At 36.3% G+C, this 19,178-nt stretch overlaps 1 protein-coding gene and 1 long non-coding RNA gene across 2 annotated transcripts; one reads left to right on the top strand and one right to left on the bottom strand.

The window, feature by feature from the left end:
* Window positions 1-6,032: 6,032 nt before the first annotated feature.
* On the top strand, window positions 6,033-8,587 carry LOC139964259 (uncharacterized). The gene is made up of 3 exons (XR_011791929.1): window positions 6,033-6,354; window positions 7,298-7,403; window positions 8,252-8,587. It is a non-coding gene; the product is annotated as an uncharacterized lncRNA (long non-coding RNA).
* A 243-nt stretch (window positions 8,588-8,830) lies between these two features.
* On the bottom strand, window positions 8,831-14,134 carry LOC139964024 (uncharacterized). Its single transcript, XM_071965323.1, has 3 exons — window positions 13,975-14,134; window positions 11,153-13,367; window positions 8,831-10,568 (listed from the first exon to the last, which is right to left on the bottom strand). The coding sequence occupies exons 2-3, from the start codon at window positions 13,346-13,348 to the stop codon at window positions 10,557-10,559; spliced, it is 2,208 nt and encodes a 735-aa protein (XP_071821424.1). The 5' UTR covers window positions 13,349-13,367; window positions 13,975-14,134; the 3' UTR covers window positions 8,831-10,556.
* Window positions 14,135-19,178: the final 5,044 nt, after the last annotated feature.

Raw genomic sequence — 19,178 nt, 5'->3', positions numbered from 1 at the left:
TTCAAAAATTGGTTTAATGTTCTTGAAGTTGTAGTTGTTGTTTGTTCTATAGTTAAATATATCGCATAAAACTAATTCATGCTTGTCTATAAGTCTTAAGTTAACATGGATGCTACAACCAACAAATTGTTTTTAGTTTTGCGGCAGATGTCAGCTATTCATTTATCGACGAAAGGTGGTGGGCAAAGCTTTATATGCAATCGACGTATTGTTTCAATTTGAATCTGGTCCTAGCATAGTAGTTATGCTATACCACCCTACCTTGACCACATGACGCATTATTGCGTGTTATTGCCAACTCACTGCCTGTGTATATAACATCAATTTCAACCATCAATGAGCCGGAAATTGATAAACGTTAAATTAACAGTCAATTGTTTTCTCGCCAAATATAATTAGCTACCATTCGAAATATTATTTCATTATCAAACTATTGATGTGTGATCATCTATGTCAATAAAAAAGTTGTAAAATATATACATCATTTTTAATCTCGCCAAATAGCCCTTCAAAATGTCCGGACAACTAGAGATTCGCAGCTGTTTTTCTTTCATATTTATATTATTTACCTATATGTTTAATATTAAAAGGTCAAATATGAGCTATTAAAGGGTAACTATAGAAAGAAGGATACATAATGTATGTTTTGGTTGTGTTCTCAAATAACAGTCGAAATTATAACAAATAAATCCACGTCATAATCGATTAATTTTAAGGTCCAGCGTTCCAGGACATTTCTCTTACTGTAAAACGAACAGAGGGCGTTAGCAATAACGCTTGTTGAATCATTGTCATCGCTGTTTAACGGAAGCGGTAACGCTAGCAACGTTAGTTACGCAGTATAGCGTCCTCTGTTTAATGTTATCCCTTCTAAGTGGTTTTACACGGGGTGACGAGTATGGGAACGGGGGGGGGGGGTTGTGGGTCAGATGCCGGGCCCGGCGATCATTTAGGGGACGGGGGGTACAAAGAGGGGGAACAGCTGTCATAATTGTTCCCGGGGGCTTGACCTGGTTTACGACACCTCTATACTGGTATAAAGACTAGTCAAAGGACCCTTCACAGAAAAAGCAGCATATTATAGATTCTTAAGAGTTTGCTGTCCTATGAGCCAAGTGTAACCCGAGTGGACTTCCTCGGACTCTAGTCAAACTCGAAACACATATTTACAAGCGGTAAACAAATATCCACAAGATAGATCATATCCGCGGTTATTTCAATGCCCAGTTCTAATCAGTTCATGCCAATATCAACAACATTCCATTTGAAGATTGTATGCAAATTATGCTAGGCCGAAAGTGAAAAAAAAAACTTCCGTCCATCCCAATTAAATGTTCTCATTATTGTTCATTTTCTGCTTCTATATAAAAACACTATTAACCCTTCTTTAACCTTTAAATTGATCGTTTGGAAACAGTTGTTCAATTTCACTTCGTTGTTTTGGTTCATAATTGATTGATTGATTTATTTGTTTTATCACGTGAATATATACAATGTGATAGGAAGTCCTCTAAAAAACCTTCAGATGGTTTAACAAAGTAGAGGACTCCCTGTAAAGAAAAGTAAAAGGTAAACTAAATATATAAGAAAAAATAAACATGTTCAATTAATAAGATGCAATAATTTTTTGAATAAAGTTTCTTCTGAATGATTTTGCAGAAGGTTTATTTGTAATATTGTCTGATAGAGAATTCCATGTTTTGATTGTACGTGCCCTTAGTGATAACATCCCCATTGTAGAATTATACCTGTTATAATGTGCATTGCCTGAAGATCTGGTATTGTAATGATGAATATCACTGTTACATATTAAGTAGTCATTAAAAGCATTTGGTAACAGTCCATTCCATACCTTATAAGCAAATGTAGCAAGGTTAACCCTTATAATGTCATCAGTGTTTAACAAATTAGAGCGCTTAAAAAGAGGATTTGTGTGGTCCCGTGGTTTGGCATGTGTTGTATGGCGGACTGCTCTCTTCTGTGTAATACAAATGGGATTCAGATTGGTATATCTAGTACCAGACCATATGTTACAACAATATCTCCCTTTATAAATATTCGAATCAAAGCAAAGCCTCGCCTATATCACACGCATTTGACTGTTGAGGGCGGAGCTCAATAATATATGTACCGCCTACATAAGCTTTGTACATTCATAACCATTTGCTCACTCGGATTGGTTAAATTAAAAGGAAATAGAGGAAGACCTTGCCCTTTGAAAACGAATCCAAATAGCGGAGACAAAATAACCAAATGTTAAAATGATCCCTTCTACAGGCTTATGTTTATCGCATCTAATCCCTTTATCTAATCTCCCCTAAAATTGAAGGGATTAGAAACGATATTCCGATTTCATTGACAATTTGTGTTAAAAATGTTACTTTTTTCCCATATTTATTCACTCAAAAATCATAAAGTATTTGTTTACAAAGAAATTCAAAAATATCTTTTATTTTAACATGTAGTACTTTTGAAAGATATTTAAAGTAGATACTTTGTGAAAAGTCGAAAAAACAGAATTACTCTAACACTTATACTAGCAGCATGGGAGAACATTTTCAAAAAAATTCCTTACACACCCATGTTAGACCTGCGGATGGGTCTTAACTTAAGTCCTGTCTGTAAGACAGACATTTGATGACCTCATTGTAGCTTTTATAATATGGTTTCTCTTGGCATTAGGTTTTCAACAAATATTATTTTCGATCTTCAGAATAAGCTTTCAGTGTAGAGTAGAAATGCAACATGGTAAGAAATAAACTTAGTTTGTAAATGTAATGCTTGCAATGCTTTTACTCTTGATACTGAACTTCTTTCATTTGGAAAGCAGTTTACTTTATCCAAGAAAGATTTTTAATTTGGATATAATTTTTTTCTTCATCATCCTATGAATTTCAATTTCTCAAAATGTTACTTAAAATATGAGGGTATGACTTTCGATTCAGAGTTAATTCTAAATATGTTATAGACCTTTAAAAGCTCCTGCTGTCAGTTCAGGTTGCAATTCTGTATCACTTTTTAGTTTAGAGAAATGATCTTCAGAGGAGCTGACGTCAAAATTACAATTAAGCATTAAAGGAGCACTCCATGGATTTAACACACTTTTCGGTTACTTGAAAACAGTAATTGCTGGAGAAACATTACTATAGCATTCCAATGTTTCAGGCTATCCTTGAAGAGAAAGAGCGGAAACTCTCATTACCATGTAGAAAGTAAGTCTTCCAAGATCGTACCTTTAAGGGTACATGTCAAAGGTCACGAGGATTTGGATTCAGGTTCAAAAAGATGTGTCGCCTAATCAGAAGATATAAGGTAAACAGGGATATTTAATTTAGAATATTTTTACTGTTTATTATCATTTTAGCAAACTTTCAATAACAACAACAATAAACTTTCAGTAACATCAGTGATATAATAATCACATTTAAATATAACGCTTGGAAAAGAAAATCGGCTTTCTCTAAAGACTCCAGTGCAATAAAATCTACGTACAATATTTTGTTGACTTTTTAAAAACAAATGTTTGTTTGCAGTCAAGGCTCTCTATTGGTTGATTTTTCTTTAAACGAAGAGTGTGTTAAACTTTTGTCAAGAGTTGTTTACAAATACGAGAATTTTTAAGGCATTGGACTTATAAATTCCACTATCACATTATGAATAAGCCCTCGTGTTCCTCAAGGGTGGCTTTAAAGGACACAACAATAAAACATACCGACCACTACGTAAAACTAAGACCAGTGCCGGTAACATTTCAATTCTGCTTGCAGTATTTCAATTGTCGTTTTGTTACATTTATTCTGACATTTTTTCAATTTTTTTTTTCATTTCTCAATTACGTTTCAAATATGATACGCACAAAAAGTCCCTGAACAACATAAATAAGTACACAGACCTTTGACAACAGGAACACTCAAATAACATTTGTAAGTACTATTCATGACATCAAAAACACCAAACATGCAGTCTTTGTATTTGTTTTTAAACATTATCCGTACATCATTGCAATTTTATACAGTCATGAATGGTACACTATATACTTTTTATGATATTAAAATATTTTGATATTATACACATGTACAGTCCATGCTAACAAACCGATCCTCTTGGACAAGGTGGTTGTGATTTAGCGTAAACACAATTTCTAGTTTTCTTAATAGGGTAAAGTAAGTACTGAATATTTACCAGAGACAGCGGTGGAATTGATAATGTTCTATGGGAATAAGGTCTTAAGCGGGTGGCGGGAGGGTGGAGGGGGGGGTTAACAGGAGGATGATATCACTCTTGTCTTTTTAAGCAGTTGAATTCACACCTCCAGTGAGTAGTTATCCTGGACGTTCATTCTTTGGTATATATGAATTTATGACTATTATGCCATCATCGTGCAATTTTAGAGAAACCACCTTTAATGTTTATACCAATTACGTCAGTGTTCATCCCAAATTTTTGTCCGACGTATGCCCCCCCCCCCCCAAAAAAAAACCCAGAAAAGGCTTCTGTTTTCAAAATGTACAAGTTTAATGGCAAATATTTCCGAAAGAAAAACTCACCAAAGATCAAAGCTGGACAACAACTGGCAAAACATTTCATCGAAATAATTCACACATTACAGGCCACGTAAAGAGAAACTCTACACGTGTGATAATGACGATGGGGTGTTTGTTTTGTCCTGTTTTTGTAGAAAAAAGCATTCTGTTTGGATAGAACAGATTTCAAAGTGCAATCCCATCTTGAACTGAACTGAGAGTCTGACAAATTCGAGAAACCTTTTAAACAGAATATCTTCAGTGTGTTAGTAGATGTAACATTATCAAATGATTTAACTCATTTTTCATAAATCTACTTCTGTACTTATTGTCAACGGTCCAGGTGAGGATTCAAACCATGTGGCGAGAAGGGTTTGAGGTCCTCCTTATGAAAAACAAGGAACATTTAAGACTAGGAATGGTGCATTCTGAGGCTATGAAGTGTAGGGTCTATATTTAGGTCTACAAGCAAGGTTATAACAATAACTACTTTAACATTTGTTGGGTGCGGTTGAAAGGGGTTGGGGTTATACACACACCCTACACTTTGTTTCTGCGCCTGATGTATTGTGCAGTATGCCGTGTGAACTAATAAAGTTGCTCTTCTCAATATAAGAGGTTTCAAAGGACTTAAACTAAGGAGGAACAATCAGGTTCCCGATATCATAAGTGTGTTTCCACACTGCTAGTCTCCTTGAAAAAAAAGAAAAACATTGGGAATTTGATTTAGAAAATATACTCATAATTTTTTAGATCAATTTTGTGTGTGTAAATGTGTGTTTGTTTAACATAACTTAGCACAACTTACCACAATGAAATAAGTTATTGAACCTCAAAAAATCATTACTTCATCACATTGTCACATACGTAAGTAACATTTTGGAACATTCTGCAACAATTCTGATTAACTAATCTTGTTATTGATCCCTTTAATGTCAGTAAAAACAAAACATCGAGGAAGACAAAAATAGAACAATAAAGAACATTACAAAGCCAAAACAATTGAAGTATCATGTAAGAGGTTTTATCTATTTGTTTGCAAATTACACACGGCACAGTGTCTGAAAAATATCAGAAAAGTACCAAAATACTGTCATTAATACCAAACGATAATTAATCATTTTTCAAGATTAGTGCAATGTTTACAGCGCTACATAGATGACGGATAAAGTCAATTAACTTTTAAACATTTGAGTGGAACCACCGTTTGTATGCATTGATAAGTCAACTAGATGGCAAAAATTGTCATCTTGAAATGTTATAAATCGTTTCGACAAATATGCTGATCAACAATAGTCTTCCTTCACATTGATGAGTTAGGGTCGTTTTATCATATTTGACACTTAAAATTGTCAATATTATGACATTTTATTTTCCATACGTGTTTGCCTATCAACAGCCTTAAATCCGTTGACCATATGATCGAGGGATATATATCTTTGTTTTACCATGGAGCTATAAACAGTTTATAGCTCCATGGTTTTATATATAAATATTGGATTAAAGTCTCTAGTCATTGCACAGTCACGAAACGGCAGACAATCCTGAGACAAGAGAAATTCTGTTTTTGTGCGGTTTTTGAGACTTACAGAGAGATTTTAAGAGAAAGTTACAGTTACAGCCACTATGAAGTACCTACATGCGATAATCGTTCTGTTCACCATCATTGGTCTAAGCTTGGGGCAGGAGAAGGAAGATGAGATCGTGCAAGGAGAAATACTTGCTGAAAAGCCCTCTAACGAAGACTTGAACGCAGCATTTTACCGTCGTCTTCCTGTACACATTGTTGCCGGTGATGAACGTCCAGAGCATGGAGTGTGTTACGTGAAAAGTAAGTACACATGCACATAACCAACAGAGAGAGTACGCAAACAAGTAAACTGAATGTATCTCTGTATATAGGTTTATATACATGTACGTCATAGAAACGGTTTTGTTGTGTTGCTGTGAAATGATCAACTTTAAATTGGCTTATGTTAATAGTTGTCTTTTGAAGTTATTCATTGCTACTTATATAGCTTCTCTAATCGCTATGAGGCTCTTTGTTATCTTAAAGGGCATTTTACATATCGGTGCGGTAACTATATGCCGGTGCGGTCGGTGCGAACTCCCGGGGCCCGAGTCCGGACTTCGGGGCCCGTTGTCAAGGACCGAGGATATGTGTAATCCCAACAAATTTAGTTAGGACAAGAATATTTATATAGGACAAGAATATTTATATAGGACAAGAAGTCTGGAATATTTAATTTTTTTCCATATAAGCGTCACATTGTCTGTCACCTTACTATCCCTTTAATGGGAAAGTAAAAACAGGTTTGTTATTTATAACTTAAGAAGGTAAACGACTCATAGAAACATGTTTATGTATGTCAAAATCAATGTAGCTCTTTATCTACTACAAAATGCTTGTGTAGGTAAATGTTTAAGTTAGAGGGTCTGACAGTTTCATCCTATATTAGGATCTTCTTCAAAGGCAAACTAAAATAAATAAAACAAAACGGTAGACAGTGAGGGAAGTGCTTAGGTTGTAATACAAAATAAGTCTCCAAATTCAACTATTAAGTTTATTGAAAGTCCCTCACCCCCCCCCCCCCCCTCCCCCCGCCCAACCCGAGATTCCTATTCTCCTGGGTAGTTGCCTTAGGGTTAAAATTAACGGCAATACATATGACATTTAAAGCTTCAAGAAGCGTCCCCCTCCCAATCACACCCTCCCCCAATACACGAAAGGACAACATATACACGAACAGCAAGACATATTATTTCTTCCACAGCTTTCAGTGTTTGCCTAAGGCGTGGCGAGCCAGTACCGTACGATGGTAGAGAGCAATGTGTGTATTGTTTCTGTGGCGAAGACTTCCGCCATGTTTGCTGCAAAGAGTGAGTATCAACATTGATTCTATGGGCATCCATCCTTCCCTTCCCCCCCCCCCCCCAAACAAATGTGAACAAGGGAGGGATAGCGAAAGGTAGGGGGGGCTCGGCAGGAAACAGAGGAGAAGGATTGTTTGGTACCAATTCTCTCACAAGAAGGAATCTCATGCATCTCAATGTATCAATGAGGACTGGTGTAATAAAGCAATGGTGAACGTAGTGTTCAACAGCTGCGTAGTTATAATATACTTCTCAAGAGCCAAGGAATCAGTAACGTCGATAAATTACAGATGTGTACGGGTCTGCTCATGCTCGTTGTGTTTGATTCAAGCTCAAATTTGTTCTATTGGGTGTTATTGTTTCAGCCACACATAGTTCAATAAGGGGACCGTTACTCTGAGGCACAGATGCAGTGGACAATGCTCTCTCGGGTGCAATTCCTTCCATGGGGAGAGGGGGGGGGGAGGCCCGCAAATGGTGGTTTTGAAAACTCTATTCCTATTTATCGAACCATACTTTCAACGGAAACAATTAATTCAGTCTATCGAAATAGAAAATAATATTAAAAAATGCTTTGAGGAGTTTCTTGTTAAGAAGGTGACAGGATATTTCAATGAATATGTAAAACTTTATCATCTTTGATTTCCAACTAAGATTAATGTTGTAACTAAAACAACAGTAAAATCTTCGTTTTCGTCGTCATCATCAACCTTAAGTGGTGAGACCTGCGGATTGGGTACAAACATTTTACTATTCTCAGAGAAGCAGATCCATGCCTGCTGGTTATGTTGTCTTAAAATAAAATATTTCATTTCTGTCTCCCCCCCCCCCCCTCCTTCTTTCTCTCTCCGTAGGTCACCGTATCCGGTTGTCAAAAACTGGCTATTCTGTAAGGTAGACCTAAATGAAGACCAGTGCGAATACGAGCGACATCCGAAGTGCAAACCTGTTTGTAAAATCACTGGCTGGTATACAACCAAGTTATAGAGTAAACAAATCTTTACGTAATTGGCTTGTTAAATTATTGTTTGTGTTGAATTGGATTTCATTCATCCAATTTGCATATTCAGTGATGACTTTTGAACTGCTTCAGATAATCAGGTTTCGCTTCGATGACTTTATCGAGTTGTATTAATTGTAATAATACAAAGAATTGAAATACAGTGTACGCAAATATTAATAACATGTTACATGATTTTTTTTTCCGTCTAGACATGAGTAAATACTTAAAAGATAACTCCATCATGCAATGTTTATCTCGAGACAAAGCTTTTATAGAGAGAAGAAGAAGAAAAAACAACTTAATTGAGGCTAACAATTAATTTGGAAACGTTAAAGCCTGCGTCTTATAAAGGAGCTCTCATTTATTCTTATCATAAATATATATATATATATATATATATATATACCAGTAGGCCATGGACGCTGACTGCACGTCCAGAGGCCCGAAACCGGCAAGGAAGGTCGTTATTCCACTGTAGGCGTTTTGTCACCTGTATCGAACAATAGCCTAGTTCTGTGTTGGTGACGTTTCTGCCTTACTCTAGAGATCAAACATGATTCTAAACAACTCGAAGTCATTTGATTCCTAAAGCCGGATCTCTAAAGAGATACTTTGAACAGACTTTTGTTAATGAAATGTAGGTAAACAACAAAGGCAAATGAAAATATATATTCGCTGTATGTTTATAAATGCTCCGTGAAGATTGTGATCAATATCCGCACATGAAAACTTCCCGTACATATAGCACGTGCAGCTAGCGAACCATTTAACACAGTTAATTCACATTGAGATTGGTTATTGATAAAAATCTAACTAGGCGACAGTTAATTTTTCGTAAACGGCGCCTGGTCATTTCTCCAACGTAATTACAACCACCAAACCTGATTTTTTTATTTGGCACTGAATCCAGACAATTGCGAAATACGACGGGATAACTTCAACAACGGAAGCAAATATTAAATACAGGTATGTTATTCGCAGCGGTATCGTTCATACCAATGAACGTTGTATAAACAGCACATCTTTGTAATGCAATGACGTATGCAGTTAGCGACACGGTTAAGTAAATGGCGATTGGTTCGACTTTCTATGGTACTATCTACGGATGCCCATTAGATAATTTCCTATCGCAAACAACCTCTACTATTATTATGAGGTGTAACGCACATGTTTTCTAATGGGCTGGTCGGTTGGAGGTGCGGTAGATTATGAAACAAGGTGTCCAAAAAACTTCTGGTGACTCCAAATTACCTTTGACCGCCACAAAAACCAATCTACTCAAAGCTGTACTTCTTCACACGAAATATGAGATTGGTCCAAGTTTCCTTAACAGGGTTTTCACATGTTGACCCCTAGTGACCCCAAACGAACTTTGACCGCCACTCTAAACAATAGGCTGCTTCTAATCAATGTGGAACTCCTTCACACTATATATGAGATTGGTACAAGCTTTTCTTCTTGAGCTATCGTGTTTACAGGGTTTAACTATTTGACCCCCATTGACCCAAAATGACCTTTGACCTCCACCAAAAACAATTGGCTTTAACTCCTCAATGTGGTTCTCCTACCCACGAAATATGAGATTGTCGTAAGGTTCCCTTCTTGAGATATCGTGTTTTCAAGCAAGGCATCACACAACACACACACACACTCGTACCCATACAAAATAAACATGGTCTTGCAAAATAAACAAATAATTGTGGTACTTTCAATAAATTCATGTTACCATCTTGGCTAGAATTTTTCAGTTTTATAGAATTGATCTCCGATGCGAGTACTACAGTCCTAATATTTACATATACATTTATTTAATAAATAAAAATACAATAACATGAAAGATGTCACATTGTAATGGCATTATGACATCACACATTGGTTATAGTGGAATAATGAAATCAGAAAATCACAATATGACCACCATCTCACGTAAGCAGACTTATTTCTTCTTATTATTGTTCGTCGGGGCTGTTGATTATCATCAGGAACTGTATCTTCATTTCATAAGATAAAGATAAAGGATCCGTTTCATCTTAAAGTTTCTAGTCGTTTCTGCAAATATTGATTATTGTCTCCTCATCAGCTGCCCTTGATATTCGATTCAGTGTGGTGTATGCTCTGGATATTCGTTTCTTTCATGTATGTTTTCGCGGTTGACTTCATTCTGGCATCTGTTGGAAAGAACATTTATAAAGTTAGAAACGTTGATCCAGTTCTCTATAGTTTTGAAGCACATTTAGAATGCTCAAACAAGTCATATTAGATGTATAGATTGTTTGTGCTACCTTTTTTTCAGCAAACAAATCCCTTCTTTTCTGTTCTCTTCTTGTCTTTTCTTCTCTCCTTTTTACCTATTCTGTTCACATTTCTGTTTTAAATTTGTTGTTGTTTTATTTCTTTTAAATCAACTTAAGTTGGCATTGCGATGTCTTGTCAACAACAATACCATGATCTCGTTAGAATTCTTTAATCTTTCTTTTACGATTCCGTATAGGAAATAGGAAATAGTGAATAAGTAGTTTTATGTATATTGCGTTTGGGAAGAAACTTCCACTATTACATCAGCTAAATTCAATCAAAAACTATCTTTAAAGTTATTAATATAGCACACTATTTGGTCATACATAAAGTCAATACATTAAGATAATATCCTTGGCGATATTGTCCCATTTTAATGTACCTTTCAATGTCGTTACATCAGAGTATCCTATAATATCTAGTAATATTAAAGTAAGGAACACTGAGATATACTCACCAGACCATAACAAAGCATCCTTCCTGACTGTGATGTAGCTACAAGTAGCTTCTCTCCCTCCTCTGTCATCAATGTTGTCATACACCGTGCTGTATCCTCTGTCCGTTTGGTTGTCAACAACTGCTGACCATCTTGACTGTACTGTGTGATGAGACCTTTCCCAGTTTTATACTTTGTATCTGACCACAAGATATATACAAAACCTGCCCTGTCTTTACATACACTCAAAGGATACCAAGTCAGTCCGTCAATATCTGGTTTCGGAAGCTCGTATAGTAACTCTGCTTCTGTTTTAGATGTATCCATGGTTACAGCGCATGCACATCCACTCTTTGCATCGCATATCAGCAGAACGCCTTCGTAAAAAAGGACATCTTTTGACTTTTTCATAACCTCTGGCAGTTTCAAAGCTCGAATGAAATTCAATTCTTCATCAAATATAAATAGCGATCCAATATTTCGTGTACCTACAATGATGTGGCCACGTATAGTATCAGTAGTTATACAACTCGCATATTTCTTACCCACCGTTTTGATGCCATCAAAGATGGACTTGATGTTATTTTGAGTAAAGGACCCATCTTGAATATTATAAACACCAACCTGATTGGATCCACAAACCGAAACTATCTTATTACGTGATAAAGCAGCACAGTGACGATTGGGATACAGATCGCTCCCTTTGACTTTATCTATCATGTTATGACGAATCTGACGTCCTTGTTTATTTATGACTGTGATAAATGATTGGTCATCCGATAACCTCCCAGAGACGACGATGTTACCAGAGCCAGTACTTGTTATTCCATTAAAACACCCATTACCTTTGACCACATCAATATCAACAACAGATTCTACATTATCTGATATATTTACTCTATCAATACACAATATTGGTAAATCATCCTTGGTTATATCAGATAAAGATTCTATTTCAGGAAAATCTTTCATTATATCCTCAACCAGAGGTTCACTCGCTGCTCTTATATCAGGAATACACTGTGCGTCTGTCCAGTGGTCATATGATTCAAGAACACTCGAAGATATAGTAGACAAATTTTGAAACTTATTGACCCATTGATTACAGAGATCTGATAAGTTTTGTGTTTCTCTAAGCTTACGTTGCTGTTGTTCTTCTATTGTTTTATTTCTCTCATTCACTAATGCATCAAGTTTGTGAATTGTTTCGTCAATCTTTAATTCTCTGTATTCTATTTCATTTCGTTTGGTATCCTCTTTCTCTTTTGATTCCCTTATTTTCATTTTTATCATTCTGTCGTATTCGTCTCTTATATTTCTAATTTTCTCTTCCATTTCTGTTTCTAATTTTTTCATTTTGTGTCGAGTGCTTTCTTCAAGAACTGTTTTAAATCTGTTGAATTCTCTCTTTTCTTTCTCCTTCCTATTCTGTAACTCCCTGGTCTGATCTTCGAACTGCGTTATCCATTTTGCTTTAGTTTCAGCGACAATGGACAGAACGTCATTATTCACTCTGTTGATTTTATCAGCAATGTTGAATACAGTATCTTTACGTTTTACAAGTTCTTCCAATATCTCCTTCAATTGTTCCCTTTCGTCGTTCGCTACTTTCCTGACGTCACGAAGTTCATGACCTTTGTGTTCATCATAAGTACATGTCACACAAACGGGGAGGTTTCCGCATGTACAACAACACAACTTAGCCTTATGTTCCGGGTGAATATGGCACCTAGGAGCTTCCATCAATGATGCAAGTTTTTCTTGTGTGAGACTTTTCCCCTCGAGATCATTTAGAGCTAATACGTGTTTCTGATGTTTGACAAATATCTTCTTGGTCAAATGAAATTGATAACACTGAACACAAAGAAATTCTTTACACATAAAACAGTACGCTGTAACCTTTAACTTCTCTTCACAGCCAATACATTCTCTCTCTTCCTTGTTTTCAAATGTTTTCTGTAGCTGAATAAACTGCAACATACTTTTCATATGGAAGTCAGTCTTGAATCCATCGATTCTATTGTTTGGTATTTTACAGACATCTTTACAAAGAGGACATTCAAATGTCCCAACCTGTCCTTCTAGTATAGGTTCCAGACATTGCTTACAGAATCTATGCAGACATGGTAATTGTTTTGGTTCTTTAAACAGATCCAAACAAATTGAACATTCGAAGAATGTATCTGCGATGTCTTTCCAAGGCGATGGGCAGGCCATTTTTGTCTCGAAATTTAAGCTGTAAAAGAGAGTTATTAAGATCGGTGTTTAAGAATATCATAATCTGGATTAACAAATCGAGATTAAGAACATTAAGTAGAAAGACCTTTAATGAACTGAATGCATGTAACCTACTGTATGACGGGTATTTCTTGCCCTATGAACACAGAAGTCGAGATATTGGTGCAACTCGATCACTGGCATGACATAACTGTTCGGGCGTAGCTGATGACAAATACGACCTCATAGACGTTTATGGTGCTGGAACGATACCACCAACAACACACCATTCCTTGGGTGCACTTTACCACGATACAAGAACCAGTTGACTTGTATAATGACAAAACAAGATGATTTGAATTTCACTCAAACAGTCAGTAACTCCGGGGTTTATTGAATTCGGTATCATGGCAATGATCTCGATATCTGTTATGTTAGGACTCTTTTAGTCATAGTACTACCGATGGCAATAGATATACAAAATTAACGATACTACTAATCACCATGATTGTAATTTGATTATGTTATTTCCACTTAATGGTATATCAAAATACAGATGAACTAAGGAAACATGTATGAAACTATCACCGTTTTACATTACAAGACAAACCTTAATATATCTTTACCTTTTCCCTTAGTCTTGTATCAACCTAGCTGGAATTCATCTTGCTTACGTTGTTACCAATCGGATCAAGACGGAAATACATGAGAATATACGCAGTCCATTGTAGGTATATGTGCAATGGATATAACGCACGGAACTTATACAATTGAGTTTGGACTCTGATATCACGAGAACACCAACGCTGAACTGATATGGTTGGTATTTTATATCTAAAGCAAACATTGCGTAAACTATTAATATATATATATATATATATATATACTGCTCCACGTTACAGCATGTATTATACACACATGAGCGAAATAAGAAGATCGCTGAGTTCACGCCGCCCAATTACCTACGTCACAATCCTCTTTATTTGTCTTTCTTCTCAAAACACAGACAAACAAACATACAAAAAACAAAGATCTCTTCTTAAAAATTATAATTTCAAGATGTTGTGATTTTGGTCATCAAAAATCAGAGACCGACTGTAATAGTGATAAACAACTTAAAAAAAAGGAAGGACATTTTGGCTAGAACGAGATCCGAACTTGTGATCTCAGGATTAAAAGTTCTTTTTAAAGAAAGACACTCAGGTTAGAGCCCGGGAACGAAAACCAAACAAAATTTGATTCCCCCTCAACCAAAGTTCCTTAATTCCCTGGATTCTCTGCAGGGACGTAGGACCAGCTCAGAAGGGTGGGAGGGGGGGGGGGTGGTTGGAGGACAGAGATATTTACTCTTGCGGACATCCAATTATCGATATGGAAACTGCTACGACCCCACCAGGCTTAACCCATTGCTTACCCATTCACTCTCAGCCACTGATAGTGTACCATACCAACCTGGGTCTCTGCCAGACCCTCCAACTTACTCGTAGATATTTACCCAAGGTAGAGCCTGGACCCCATAACCAAACGATTCAATTGATCCACTCTCAACCCCAGTCCCCTTACATCGAGAGTGTGGTTGTGCCGTCATGATGTTGTTAAGTCAAATGTGTATCACGAGTCTCTTGGGAAAGGATAAATATACTATAGGCGTAGGAGCCCATTTTGATTGGAGGGGGGGGGGGGGGGCTGTAATGACTTTCCCAAAAAATATAACCAACATTTTTCGCAAGCTCCGCGCGCGTTCAACATCTTAATGTGAATATCATATAGGCATGCATCGGTTATGACATGGCATGCCAATAACATACAATCATATGCCGTGTTACTATTGCATATATTGCGACAAAACCCTAACAACGACAGCAATATCAGCATGACTTTGGCACCAGAGGGCAGGAGAAAGAGAGGGCCACCAAAAACAACATGGCGCAGGACAGTAGATAAAGAGAGAGAGACGGCTGGTTGGCGATCCTGGAATGTGGCCAGAAACGCAGCTGCCGACCGAGATAAATGGAGACGCTCTGTTGAGGCCTTATTTGCCTCTAGGCAAGAAGAAGACAGATGAGATGAGATATGCCATGTTATTATCCGTCCATATTGGTTATAATTATTGGGCAAGTCGTTACAATAATAATGATAATAAAACCAGTTTAACCATTGAAAAACACATTGCAGATTTTTTTTTTTTCAGTAGGTGCCCGAAAAATTCTCAGCATATTGCCCGAATTTTCACGAAAATATATGGTTGGGGCTGCAGCCCCCCCCCCCCCAGACCCCGCCTCCTACGCATATGAATATACTACAAATAATCTTAGCCGAACAGCTGATACTTTTTAAGAAACTTTACCCAAGATAGAGCCTTGGCATAAAACCAAACGCCTTAACTGATCCACTTTCACCCCAGACCCCCTTCCATTGAGACTGACCGACGATTTAACTTCAAGTAACAATACTGTCTTCGACGCATCCTTGCAGTTTGAGAAATAACCTAGCATATGTAGCCACGTGACATCTCTCGTGGAATTCGGAACAATAAAAGCTAACTAACAATCTCAGAAGAAGGAACAGTAACTTTAACTAATGCATGGGTAAAAACTTTTGAGCAAATGCTACAATTCGAACATAACGTTCAATTCACAGTCTACGGGCGTCAGTTACATTTGCCTACCAAGTCCGTATCTAGTAACCTGATTGGTTGGTTATTATACTCCCTGGTATAACACTAAAAGCATGTAATGTAGAGCACGTGCTTATCAAATGAAAATCTGAGATAAAAATAAGTGAAATAATCGTCTTTTTTTCTGGTAAAAAAAGTCACCAAATATTTCATTTTTGATTGAGTTATTTGACATAATGTGAACCAATACACAATTTAGAGGGGTACAAGTTAACTTTATATTTGAATCTTATCCAGCATTTGGTATTAATATCTCTATTTAAAGGATGACTGTGGCGTTATTGGCTCTTATCGATTTTGCAAAATGAGTACATGCTGCGTTCATCGCATCCTTGCAACTTAATAACGACTTAGGTTATATAGTCACGTGATACGTATCAGAGATTATGGGGAACAAACACTAACTGACTAAGAAAGACAAACAAGGAAATTTCATCCGATGCGTGTATTCACTTATCTGTTTTTTCAAGGTGCTCTTGCTTTCCCCTCTCTGAACCCCCCCCCCCCCTTCACCCGCCTCTACTGCTGCGTATGTAATCACCAGACTACATTACACTCAAAAGCTGTACTTGCCGTTTGTTTGTTTGTTAACTAGAAATGATAATCTTCCTTCTCCGTGGATTGCTAATATATAACAGTATTGCAGTTTTACAGTCTGTCTAGATAATTAACTTAATGTTAAAGTGTATAAATGAGCAGACAATTTAATCAAAATCACATCATCAACTTATTAACAAATAGCAACATATTAAAAGTTTGTATAAACTTCACTTTCAATTAGCGTAAGTGTGGCTAACCTGGTTTGAACATAAATATTCCAACGATTTTTTCCCATAATTTTTCGGACAATGCAAATATTACCTTCTTCAGTTAATCACGGATAGACTCCGGTAAAGAAATACATAAATTTGCAAAATAAGCCAAATAATGTTTGGAAGGAATCTTATAAAAGTATCTGTGAGAAAAGGGGGAGGGGGCGCGAGAGGCGCAGTGGTACATATTACATTTGATTTTGATTGTGGAGGAAGTGAACCGCAGACTAACACCAGAATTGATTGTATTTTCAAGAAAACGGCCCTTTCCTAGTACCACAAGGACAGTATTTCATTACAAAACTGGGGTACACAAAACCAGACACTTCAAATTTATGAAAGAGGGGCAATTTTAAGATTTTGCACAATAGGGAGTACCTGAACAATCCCCTGTACCTGGCACTGTCACCATCCTGTAAGTAAATATTTCAATGAAACATACTTTTTATCAGACCCAATCTTGTTAAAGTGTAATGTAACGTTATCTGCTCATAGAAGGAAGACTGTCGGCCAAAATATACTACGGTTCAAACTTGTTCATTTGTTTTAATATGTCACAATATTTCACCCACTTTCAATTTGACTAACTTAGCAATCGTTTCAACATAAAAAACGACCAAGTGCTTGAACCACCTCAACAACACTGAGACATGGAAAATGTCAATAAGGCAAGTGTATATATTTGAATAGCAATGAGGTAATTGAAGATTAAAAGAAACTACTAGCACACTGGGAAAAAAATTGATTTTATTTGATTTATTTGTTTTATCACGTGAATATATATATTGTGAATGGAAGTCTTCTAAAAAACCTATATTGGCTTAACGAAGTAGAAGACTCCCTGAAAAAGGAAAAGAAAAGGAAATGAAAATATTATAGTTCACAAAAAATCAATAGTAGTATGATATTTGAATTAATAAGATGCAATGATTTCTTTCATTAAAATATTTTCTAAATGATCTTTTTGCTACTTTATTTTTGTTCATTTCTGTTATAGAATTCCAAGTTCTTATAGCACGATTTCTTAAGCTTAACAGTCCTATTGAAGTATTCGTTGTGTAATATGCGCATTATCGGCGTATCTTGTATTGTGATAATGTAAATCCCTATTACTAATAAGGTAATTCTGAAAAGCATTAGGCAGTAGTCCATTCCACGCCTTATAAGTGAAGGTGGCAATATTTACACGAATTATGTCATTGACTTTCAATAAATTAAGATTCTTAAATATAGGGCTGGTGTGATCACGAGGTGCAGCACGTGATATTTGTCGGATTGCCTTCTTTTGTAGTATAATAAGTGAATTGAGATTAGTTTTATACGTGCCAGACCAAATAATAGAACAATAAGAAATATGTGGTACTACCAGGGTTTGATAAAGTGTCTTTAAAATGTGTTGTGGCAAGGAGTGTTTTAATTTGGATAAAATCCCTGCATTTTTAGCAACTTTGTTGCAGACTGTTGAAATGTGGGCACACCAGGAAAGGTTGTGATCAATCTGGACCCCTAAGAGCTTAGTAGTGTTAACTTGCTTGAGAATTTTGCCTCCCATAATAATGTCTTTATCCCAATTAAATGTTCTGGAAGTATTAAAGACTATGTAATTAGTTTTGTCTATGTTGAGCGATAGTTTATTGGCGGCAAACCAGTCATTAAATTTATCTAGTTCTAAAGAAACTTTATTATGAAAAGAGTTTACATTTACATCTGATTCAAAGAAAATATTTGTATTATCAGCAAATAGAATAATGTTAGCAATTTCCGAAACGTGGCAGATGTCATTGACATATAAAATAAATAGTAAAGGACCTAAAATTGAACCTTGTGGGACACCACAATGGATTTCTCCCAGTTGAGAGTGAGTGTTTTTGTAAGAAGTGTATTGAAAACGATTAGAAATATAACTATCTATCCAGTTCAGTGTCGTTCCTCTTATGCCACAATGATGTAATTTGTTAAGTAGGATGGCATGATCAATAGTGTCAAACGCTTTAGATAGGTCGAGGAACACGCCAATGCAAGTTTTATTTTTGTCAATGCCATTGTATAGTTTGTCAATAACATCTGCCAGTGCAAGCTCCGTTGAATGTTCTGGTCGTAAGCCATATTGTTCATTGCAAAGGATATTATATTTGTTTAAGAAATCGAAAATACGGTTAAACATTAATCTTTCAATAATTTTCGAAAAACAAGATACTGGCACGAACATTCACATCCACGCCTCCACCTCAACGTGCGGACATAGTAGCACTGTTCACTTTCTAATAATAATGACGATAACGATGACGAAGACGATGACGATGATGATGACGATGACGATGACGATGATCATGACGTAGAT

This window comes from Apostichopus japonicus, chromosome 22, assembly GCF_037975245.1.
Source record: "Apostichopus japonicus isolate 1M-3 chromosome 22, ASM3797524v1, whole genome shotgun sequence".
NCBI lineage: Eukaryota > Metazoa > Echinodermata > Holothuroidea > Aspidochirotida > Stichopodidae > Apostichopus > Apostichopus japonicus.
This window is presented reverse-complemented; position numbering and strand designations above follow the sequence as displayed.

Excerpts from the sequence above, each read along its gene's own strand:
- LOC139964024 (XM_071965323.1), bottom strand. The coding sequence starts at position 13,348 with ATGGCCTGCCCATCGCCTTGGAAAGACATCGCAGATACATTCTTCGAA.